General features: G+C 33.1%; 1 protein-coding gene across 2 annotated transcripts; it reads right to left on the reverse strand.

Moving 5' to 3' along the window:
- Positions 1 to 3,705: 3,705 nt before the first annotated feature.
- On the reverse strand, positions 3,706 to 8,848 carry LOC133805409 (WD repeat-containing protein PCN-like). Of its 2 annotated transcripts, none has more exons than XM_062243582.1 (11): positions 8,510 to 8,848; positions 8,241 to 8,381; positions 7,787 to 8,081; positions 7,561 to 7,624; positions 7,289 to 7,402; positions 7,037 to 7,199; positions 6,075 to 6,225; positions 5,345 to 5,940; positions 5,056 to 5,237; positions 4,617 to 4,874; positions 3,706 to 4,195 (listed from the first exon to the last, which is right to left on the reverse strand). In XM_062243582.1, the coding sequence occupies exons 1-11, from the start codon at positions 8,675 to 8,677 to the stop codon at positions 3,892 to 3,894; spliced, it is 2,436 nt and encodes an 811-aa protein (XP_062099566.1). In that variant the 5' UTR covers positions 8,678 to 8,848; the 3' UTR covers positions 3,706 to 3,891. The 2 variants fall into 2 exon arrangements, with proteins under 2 accessions (XP_062099566.1, XP_062099565.1); XM_062243581.1 differs by having other exon boundaries at positions 8,241 to 8,384.
- Positions 8,849 to 11,751: the final 2,903 nt, after the last annotated feature.

Genomic DNA, 11,751 nt, shown 5'->3' on the forward strand with positions numbered 1-11,751 from the left:
GGTTGACTTTATAAAAGGTCACAGCCTCCAACTCTAGCTCGCGCCACGAGCTGGATGTTTACCTCGACCTGCGGCCTTCAGGGTCCAGATTCGGTCCTTAGGCAATCTTGGCGAACCCTTAGGTTACCCCGAGCTAAGGAGGTAGGACCTTACGATGGCAGCTCCGGTCTTGGGGATGTCTGCCTGGTAATCATGATCAGGCCGTACCTCAGCTCGCTAATCAGCCCGTGGGAAAATCAGGGCGTACAAGGTTGAATAGTGGGTTGCATTAGGTTGTAGTGAGTTGCATTTGGATTGCTCTAGATTGCATTTGAAATTACATTGGGCTTGTATTTAAGGTTGTTGTGGGTTGCATTTGGATTGCTCTATGTTGCATTTGAAACTGCATTGGATTGCATGTGTCGCTTTAGGTTGTATAAGGTTGCAATGGGTGGCATTTGAGATTGTAGTGGGTTGCATTGGGTTACATGATAACTTGTATTGGAGATTGCAGTGAGTTGCTTTAGGTTGTAATGGATTGCATTGGTCTTGCATCTGAGGTTGTAGTGAATTGCATGAGTAACATAAGGATGAAATTTGCAAAATATTTTTTAATTTTTTTTAAGCTACATTTGATGTTGCAGTGAATTGCATAAGAATAAATTTTGCATATTAATTACTGCAAAAAGAAAATAAAATTGCAAATTAGTTTTCAAAGTTTCTACAGTACCAAATAAATAATTATTTTCAATTATCACATTATTCTAACACCTAATGGCATGACAAATATTGAGATGCTACTACTGATTAATACTCGTGTCTCATAAAAAAGTACGGACCATAAATAATATATGAATCTCTTTCGTTATATAAAATCAATTCATTAGTTGAATATTTATTAAAATGTGAACTTTGTGGACTTTATTATAATTGGCATCAAAAATTTGAGAGATTTTAAAGTTATCCAAATCATTTCAATATAATTTTTTTTTTTGCCTTTGTTTTATTATTATTATATAATTTTACTTAGATACTGTTAAAATTTGATAAAACTTATCTCCTTAAGTGTAATTAAGTTTAGTATAAGAACTACATTTTTTGTATTTATTTCACTTTGAGTTTATATCTATCTTGAAATAATAATAAATAAATATGTAAAAATTAAGATAATAATACAATAGTCTGACTCAAACACTTTTTTGTGGAAGAAGAAAAAAACAAATTAATACACTACATAGTTGAAATAGAAAGAGACAAAAAAAAATGAGAAGAATATGTATTCATCCATACACCCATTTAACAATATTAATTTTATCATGCAAGAGAGAAATAGAAAAATAAATGGTAAAAATAAAATTAACAAAATATAAACCATAATTTTAAATAAATTGATTTATAAAAATGAAAAGGAAAAAAAATTAACGTAAAAATAAGAAAAAGTATAAATTACCGTATATACGGTAAATCCCCTTTTTTTTATCAGATTATATATTTTATAATAATTAGTTTAGTAATTTTGGAATTAAACTTTGTATCCATCATCGTCACTCTCCTCTCTACTACACAACATAAAGAAAATATATCATATTTTCCATCATTTTTAAACTTCCCATTTATCCAATTATATCTTCTCCCAAACATAGCATAAAGAAGTTTATTTTATTTGTTTATATTTTAGTAATATTTAAATATAAATTAGAAATTTAGTAATTCATAAAATTCAAGGATAATTTGATCTTATTTTAGTAGGCATTGATATAAGGCACTCATGGTGCACAACACCACTATTGTGGAATCTCAATACACAAGTGTATGTAATCGTAAACAAATAATAATAATGAAAGTAAAGTTTATTCTTAGGAGGATTGATTATTAATTACCAATATTCCCAATCTTAATTCTACTTGGCAATCGATTATCAATGTTTAGAAATTGAATAAAACTAGAGAAACACGATTAAATTGCAAAAAAAAAAATACAATAATAAAATTAAATGGATAAAAGCCCTAGGTGTTTGATTTCATCAACTAATCCAGTAAATTATTACAACTATTCCAATTTCATGACTTCTTCCTATAATGATAGGTAGCTTACTAAAACAATTCATATTCTTTCTCAAGATATAAAAACTCAGTTGACATGTAAATTTTCTACATTTTTGTGATCATTTCAACATGTAAAATACATTATGAACGAAAACTCAAATGCTACATAAATCATACAAGTATGCTCATCTAATATGTATTTATGATTTTTTAATTTTAGCATATATAACTCTCACTTCTCAGATCTTGAATTAAAAACATAAATCATGCAAAAAATGGTCGATCATTCACAAGCATTAAACATAAATCAAATAACTCAATATAGAGATGAAAAAGAATCACAAAATCATCATAAATCATAATAAAGATTCAAAGTGACTACATCATAACCTTATAAAAGATATTTGGCTCATCATCATAATTAAAACAACCATTGAATTAAATAAATAGTGTATAAAGAAAGAAAAACTCTAAGATGAATCCAATCCTAAGACTTCTAAGATGCCTCCCCATGTGTTTCTCATGTGTTCTTTTTCCTTTTATAAGTCTTTTGGGCGTGCTCTAACCTCTAGAAATTTCCTTGATTGACCTATGATCCAATTTGGATGAAAAACGTGTGAAAAATACAAATATATCGCAATTGGTAGCGCAACAAGTGGCACGTCGCAACTTATCAGGCGACTCACTTGATACTCATTTTTTTCCTCCTGACTCAATCTTACTCAGTAAAACATGCATAACTTTTTCTTTTAAACTCCAGATGTGACGATTCAAAATGTTTTTAAAAAGCTATAAAAGAGATCTACAACTTTTATTTATATGAATTTTTCCATAAAGTCGTATAATCAATGTCAAAATTCAACTTGAAGTTTCAAACTTGCATTACCAAGTATATACTGGATCTTGAATTTAGTATTTTCTACCCATAAAATCTTAAAACTCCATAATTAATGCTAAATTCATCATATTCATCTTATTTAACATAAATTTTCTCACCTCACTCACTCCATATCATGTACTTGACCATTAAACCCTAAAATAAGATAAAAACAAGTATAAACACTCAAATGACATCTTAAATTACTCTCTAAAACTAAAATAAAATTAACCTAACATTAGTTTGCAATATTTTTGGGACATTGATTAGAGCAATTTAGCATCAGATCCCATATATTATATTTTAAATTAAAATATTAAGACTTATAATAAATCATACCATTATACCAACATCAGTTTGCTTGTACACATCCCCTTACCCATATATAGCTTATAAAAATAGGCACGTGGCACTTATTTTTTTAACTTCGATTAATTTATTCTGCTTATTTAATTTTTTTTTTCTTTCTCATCAATAGAAAACAACAGCCACCTAAACTCGTGATTTTTTTGATTTTTTTCAATCGGGATTAATAGCATTTTTCTATATTTAAATAGAGGTTCCGAAATGACATTTCAATATATACCAAAGTTAAATTTACCCAAAAAAGAAAAATATATAAATGATAATTTTTTTCTCTGAAATTTCCCATGTAACATAATTTTTCCCTACTAAATTCCTGTTAAAGAAAGGAAAAAAAAAAAGATATTTCATTAAGGTGCAAAGGATGAAATTTTCACTAAAAAAATAATCAATGTGGACTCAAGAATTATAGAAGAGAAAAGTAAACTAGTAGTAACGAGAGAACAGCAAAATTTCTCTGATATTGGTTATGGGGAAAATTTTGATAGATTACAGTACTTGACATGCTTCAGAACCCATGGCACAGGACCCCTAGTGTTGACATCCAGCAAGAATAGAGGAAGGGTTTGACTACGCCGAATTCTGCGTCTCACTCAAAGACTGTAAACAGTGTCATCGACGAGTGGTTTATGTCCCAAAAATGTGTCTGTGTATAGGTGGAGCATCAAGGTTTTTAACCACTTCCATCCAAGGTTTGTCTATGATCAACATAGAATTATTTGAAAGGGGTCCAATAAATAAAACAGGGTCTCTGAAACTAACAAAGTCAAAATTCTTTCTACCAAGGAGTTTCGTTTGGTAGTCTCTTAATTTACGTTTCAAACTCCCATTGGGAGGACCTAAACTCTTTACTGGTCCATCCTGTCCATTTGCTATCCCACTTTCATCCTCTTGATCCACGGGCAACCCAAAGTCAATCCGGCAAAGTGCCCTAAAATATAAGAAAATGAAAAAAAATATATATCAGAGTATAGTTAAAGGACCACAAAATTATCAGAATTATGACCATACACCCACATTTGTATGGAGAAAAGAATCTACAATCTATCTTAATAGAGGCAACAAGGACCAAATGCTCTCCATTATAGAGTAGTTTTTGATTTACCATATAGAATAGTTAATTGACAAAATTTATATACTTGTAATGGTAAGTTTATGATAATTGGTCCTTGTTCTTAAAATGGTTTTCCAGCTGTTCAAGAAATACTTTCAAATGCATGATTGCGCAAGTTACTTCCTGGATCAATCCTAGAGCATTTACAACACTTTCAATTTTGATGCCATAACTAGTCTTAGATGGAAAAATAATTTAAGCAAAATGAAAATGAAATAAAACAAAATAAAAAGAACACCTGGCACTATAAACAATCACAGTCGGTGAATTCGAGGGTGGGAAACAGAGACCAATGACTTCCCCGGGAAATTCCTGGAATCTTCGAGGGAGAACATGTGAATTTCGCCTGGACCAATCCCCCAATTTCTTCTCCTCCACATCTAATGCATAGACTTGATTTGAAGAAGTTGTGACTATAAGCACGTTATTATTACGTGGAGGAAAACCCCCAGCTGTAATAGAGGCACCATCTAGTCTTGCTATGAACCAGTGCTGTCTGTTTTGAGAGGGCAAACAATAGTTATATATTGCAATCGCAAAAAAGATGAAGAAACTATCTATATTTATAGCTCTTTGATGTTCATAATCTCTGGGCCATAACACACCTCCATAAATCTTACACCTCAACCCAAATTACTTCTCATCAATTCACAAATAGATACATAAAAGATTCCTACCTCGTTATCTCCAGATTGAAAATATATACATCTCCAAAGCAGTTGATGGCAGCTAACCACTGCCCATCAGAACTGGTAAACATTTTAGTAATGGGAGGCTCACTAGGTGGTAATTCTTCATCATGTAGCTCATTGCAAGGTGTGAATACATTTATTATTTCTGAGTTGGCTACACCGACAACCTACAGAATATGAATACAGGAATAAGAAACCAAAGTAAATGAGAAAACAGCCAAAACACATTGCCCACTGAATTAAATTAAACAGAGAGACAAAAGTAGTAGCTTACATAAATTTTTCTATCATGCCCAGCTATCATCAACTGAGAAGAATCAAAACTGAAAACCATGGAATGGGCAGAGGGTAGCTTTCGAGGAAGATGTTTTTTATCCACAGTCCAACCACTTTTACCAACCTTACGCTTCAGTTCGAAAAGGCTAGGTTTCACATGGTCAGAATAAGCAAAAAGCATCCCTGAATTAGAAATGGTGCTACAAATTATTCTCCGAGATCCCTTACTCTTAATTCGAGCAAGCAGATCTGTAGTCACTAGGCCTCCAGAAGGACCATAAGCCATATCAGGAAGCGCACCATATTTTGTTCGAACACAGCATATATCCAACCAACAAGCAGCCTGGACAAGAAGTAATGACGATTGATTGAATACTGTATTTACTACCAGCTGAATAGGTACTGTCTGAGGTGCAGGACAAATATCATGTGGAGCAAACATTGTGAATTCCTTAGCCGAGTAGGCATAGAGCTTAGTGTCATCACCGGCGGATATAAGCATGGGAACACCCAAATGTGCCCACTTATGATAACTAAAGTCAACAGGCTTTTCCTTACGTCGAAGTTTTTTCACATCTTGATCTGGCAACGGATCTGCAAATGAAAGATTCCATTTAAGATGAAAATAGCATATAAACAAAGGATTTCAAAAACAGACATACCATATGATAAAAGTATGCACTGTGACAGAAAACAAGTGGCAACAGCAATTATATTGTTAGAAAAACCTTCTCGACTGATAGGCACAGCCACTGTCAAAGCCCTAACGTCATGAGAATGAGCTCTTACATAACCAACATAGATCCATTTCTTCATTACATTAGAAGAATCACCATCAGCGGATTCTGTTGTCTTGCTTGAGAGCTTATAAAGAATAACCTACAAGTGAAAGCAGGTAAATGAACATTAAATCAAGATGAACAAAGAGCACATCCAAAAATGATACAGAGTTTTGCATAGGCATAACACTAAAGCAAGTCAAACAATGTGCCCTTGTATAGTCCTGCTATTTAGCATTATAACCTAATCTCAATTTTACTTGATCCTCAAAACTTCAAATAAAAATGGCATTCCTATCACTCTCTCACTCAAGTACACTGAACACCAACCCAATCTTAATGAATAGGGGGATAACAATGACACCTGTGGACTCAGATAGCTTTGTAGTGGATCAAAGTAGTGGACTTAATAATCTTATATTGAAAAAGTGAACTAGGGAACTTTCTAATCTTATATTGAAAAAGTGATGTTATATGAAAGCATGTAAGGCATTTTCGGGCAAGCATATGTTGTAACACCATTTACAAGTGCCTGGCTACGCTCATAGCTAATATGGTAAATCAAACAACTAAAAGTGAACTAGAATTGAATAAAAGAAAATACTAAAAAATAGAGCGTCTTCACAACATGATGTTATGATCAATCAAGAAAACATAATTGCTAAATTTCTTGTCTGTTAAAAATGAAACTTTGATTACTTAATCTTTTATTGTTTGTCACTTAAACATGACTAATGACCAGCTCTTAATTATTTTGAACTTGAAATATTGACATGACAGGAGAAATACAATACACAAAAAAAATTATGCTCAAACATGTAAGTTTGTTCCCTAACTTCCAACCGTGAAATTTGCAAGTTCTAATTTCTAAATGGATAAATGTTGAAGTAGTTTTTTTTTCAAATGTATACCTGACCATCCGAACCTGCAGAAAACACCCTGTTATGTCCTGGAGCAGCAGCCAGTGCATTCACATCACCTTTGTGACATGAATGCGCCTGCAACAGAGTTCCATGCTTACTATCCCAAAATTGCACACTACCAGTACTATCTGCACTTACAAGTGTCCCGGACCTGGTGTCAACAAATCACCACATAAGCAATGTAGTGGCATGATGATTATCATTTTCAAAAACTAAATAATGATTTGACTTAAAAGATACCTCAAAGAAAGTAACGACCACACACAAAGCTCGGGTCCGCTGCCCAAACCTCCTAGTCCAACTGTAATCCTATAAATTTCATGACCCAATATTGGATTCCAGCATCTTATAAACCTGAGAGAAAGAAAAACAATCAATATTGAGACCATTATTACTGTTTAAGAATTTTACGCATCTTCACATAAGTAGTGAAACATAAATACGAAGTTTGGCAATAGGCGTACAGAAGAAACTCGTGTAAATAAATGGTCAGTCTGAACATTCATACGTACCCATCACTGCTTCCCGCAAATATCCTTTTGGCATCAGGACTCCATGTCACGCATAAAATTCGTCCTGAAAACAACAATATCACCATGTCATCAACAAAAAATACCACAAACCTAAATAGTCCATATAGAATATATCCTTCTCTCCTCCCCACAGAGGATCCAAATTTATATAGAAATTAAATTAAAAATTGAGAGCAAGAAGGATGATGAAGAGTAGGTGTCTCACCACTGACCCTGGGCAACGTTTTAGTGTAAACAAGCTCATCTTCAATAACACTGTATATTCGCACACAGCCATCATCACAAGCTAAAGCTACCCGTGGATTCTTAATAACTGATTGCACATGAAGCTCAGCAGAATCTGAATCATCTTCACTATCACTACCTTCGTGATGACTTTCGTTATTTAAATTATTACTTAGATATCCATTTCCTATATGCTGCGACCCCGGCTCTGCATTTTGATTACAGGGTGCCACAGACATCTGCCATATTGACACACCAGTTGACTCTAAGAGAGTCTGCAAATGCAAGTAAATTCAGTCAAACTACAAAATAATTACGGTTTAAAGGACTTTGAACTAGTATTATACAAACTAAAATATCCGTAGTTACTAGGTCAAGAAACGTTCAATAATCAGCAATGTGAGATTAAAAAAAAACAAAACAAAAGACTGAACCTTCTGCTTGAGGAGGGAAATATCCCACTCGGAAACTGAGCCATCAATGCTAGACGATAACAGCCGACCACAGGGCAAGTCCTTTGAGCCACCCCGACACCACACAAGCGACGAGACTCTTAAATCAGGATCCCCATGAACCTTCTACCCACAAGAAGTAGGATTGAAAAAGTAAGATTAGAAAATACAATGAAATGAAATATAGAAATATATGCATATATATATATATATATATATATATCTTCTATGCGATCTTTTTGGGTTTGTACCAGCTGACAGTGCCAGCCGACGGAGCCGGGTGAGACGAGCCAAATCTCAAGAGATCCGTCCTCGCGAGCTGCGGCAACCTGTGAGTCGTCGACGCTGGTGGCTAGGGCTACTACTGGTGATGGCTTCCAATCAATTGAGCTGTTCCTGTAATAATAAGCTTCAACCATGTCGAAACCCTAAGCAGTAAAGCTGGCTCCGATTTTAGTCAATCCGACTAAGAAGTGAAATATGAGATGAGAGAGCATCCGAAGAGTACAAAAGCAAAGGCAGTCGAGTAGAGACTTGAGAAGAGGCGGTGAAGTCAGGTTAGGTTTTTGAGGTTTAAGCGCGGCGCTATTGATTGAAGTACCCTATCATTTTTTTAAAGCAATTTACTCAACGGGCCGGATCTCATACATTTTTCTTAAATAAAGGAAGGTTTTTGGGAAAGGCCCTACTGAAAATTGGGCCCCTTTTCTCTTCTGGTCTTTTAATTGTTGTTGTAATAGAATTGGGGAAAGTTACACAAATACCTTAAAAATGCAAATTTATTCTAAAAATACCTTAACACAACTTGTTTATGGATATATTGTTCCACGTCAGTATAGCATACCGTATTTAGAAAAAAAAAATGAAAAATCCCGTTTCCCAAATTTTTTTGTTTTTTCTAGGTTGTAAAAATTTACCTTTTGGTTGCTTACGATATCGATAAGATACTAATTGGTGACTTTTTTTTATAAAAAGTTTTATTTAGATCATATTACTTCAGTATATTTTGGTTACTTCCAAAACTTATTTGTAGACATCTTAATACATCAATTAGTTATTTTTAGGTTATATAATAGTATCTTATTATTTAAGATACATTTTGGTAACCTTCAAGCTTATTTCGGAAACTAATGAGTTATCATATAATATAATAAGTTACCATATAGTTTATTAATAAATATTAATTTAGTATACTATGCGATAAATTTTAAATGAAACTTTTAATACTCTTTTAGTCACTCATGTAATTTACATGTCTTATTATTTATGATACTTTTACGTTACCTTCGAATCTATTTTAGAAACTAATTAGTTATAATATAGTATAAAAGTTACTCCTATAATTCTAAGTTACCATGAATAGCTTGTTAGAAAATAATACAGTATATTGCATATTTACATTTAAAAGCTACATTTTCGTTGCTTTTAAAATCATTTAAGATACCAATTTGTTACCTTTCGATATATGACTAAATTTTTGGATATACCACAAATTTAAAGAAACTGTTGACCCTAATTTTGGGCAATTAACACGGAATCAAAATACGCTTGACGTGAATGAATGCGTTGAAAAAAACGTAATAGCGAAAATAATAAGAACACGATATTTTATAGTGGTTCGGCCCTAAAATCTGGTAATAACCTACGTCCACTTAGATTGTTATTGATGTGAGAGTCAAATGAGTGATCAAAGAACTAGGGTTCAATGAGTTTCACTAATCTCTGAAGAACAATACAATATGATTGATATGATTACTTTAAACTCCAGCGATTTAGAAGTCAGGAAAAGAGAAAAAAGAGCGGATCCCCTTCCCTGAGCCCTCTTCTACTATTTATAAGCTCAGGGAAGATTTACATTGATTTGTTACAGATATTATTTCCTAAATAATCGGATACTCGGGAAATCATGGGAGAGAATTTCGAATTCCATCATAACTGCCTAAGATTTCCTCCGCGTGTTACGTGCCTACGACCAGACTGGTCGTATGAAGAGACCTGATAGCCTAACTCCGAACATCTTCCTGGTCGATAGTCGAACACAAGTTTTGCCAGGTGTCAGCTTCGTGCAATTAATTCCTGCCATGTCATTCACTTCTGATTTTTGGGATAACAGAAACCAAAAAACTTAGCGAGTTACTAAAAAGAGTCTTCTTATGTTCTATTAAAAAGTTATCCAACAATATTCTAAAGAATCTATTTTAAAAAAGTTACTTGAAATGTTTCTAAAATAGCTTTAAAGTTGTTAAGAATACCATATGGTATTTTTTAAATGTAAAATAAGAATATAAATTTTGGTATATTAAATTTTGTTATTTTTTGGTTAACAAAATATAAAAAAGAAACTAAAAGGTTGCCTTTTATTCTGGTCATCTTCTCTGGTAATGGCGAAAAAACACATGCTTTCTAGATATCAAAATGATCACATTGAAGAATAGGTCACGATAGTACTACTCTTGAGCCCAACCGACTAGCGGTGTGGCCAAAAATATTTTTGAAGTTAAGGAGAAGAGAGAGAAAGAGATAAAGCTGAAGAAAAAAAAAACAAAAAACATGAAAGAACGATACACCAAAAAGGGTAAAGTTGTAAATTAAATGGGCCACAATATTTTTGCAAATAAGATGCAAAATAGGGTGCTAGATGTAAATTTCTATATTTTGGACTTGTAGGAGACGAGGATGGATACGAGATTATTACTGATAACCAGAGATGATTAAGGGAATATAAGGGACCGATTGGTAGTGGATCCGGATTTGATTTTATCATTTTGTAAACTTAAAATTTGTGGTACCCACATAAATAGCTGATTGGTAACTTATTTTTATAAACAAAATTAAAATCATAATCCAAATTCTCAGTTGTAAAATGGAAAACAATAGAATGATGTTTTCTCCATTTTGTGATTTTTATCCCAAAAATCCTAAAAACTCTCCCCACATTCGTATCCCCTCTTTTTTGTAGCAGCTGACCATACCACAGCCACACCACCACACCATTGTTGTATCTCTCTGCAAAATCTCAGGTGAGCCATCTCTCTTTTTTTTTTCTTGTTCTCTCTTTGCTCTGTTTTACATCTTTGAAAATTTTTAGTTTGAATGCTTGATCTTGAAGACTTGCCTTTGAATATTTTTGTTCTTAATTTGGGTTTAAATATTTATGAAGACTTATCTAAAACCTCTGTCCAACCACACCACCACGCCATTGCAATCTGCTCTCAACCTGTATAATCTGTGGTGAGTTCTCTCTCTTCCTTATCTTTATCTCTCTCATCACTCTTTTAAACCTCTGAAATTCTTTGGTTTAAATGCTGAAATTGAAGACTTGGACTTTGAGTATTTTTCTGGATTTAAATGCTTCATTTGAAAACTTATGTGATGATTTTGTGTGTTATATAGGATTTTTTTTTTTTTGTGCAAAACAGATAATAAATCCAAAATAGTAAAAAAAAAAAAAAAAAATGGTATGAAAACTGGAGAAGTTCGAAACACATATAAG

The sequence above is a fragment of the Humulus lupulus genome, chromosome X, assembly GCF_963169125.1.
Source record: "Humulus lupulus chromosome X, drHumLupu1.1, whole genome shotgun sequence".
Classification (NCBI taxonomy): Eukaryota; Viridiplantae; Streptophyta; class Magnoliopsida; order Rosales; family Cannabaceae; genus Humulus; species Humulus lupulus.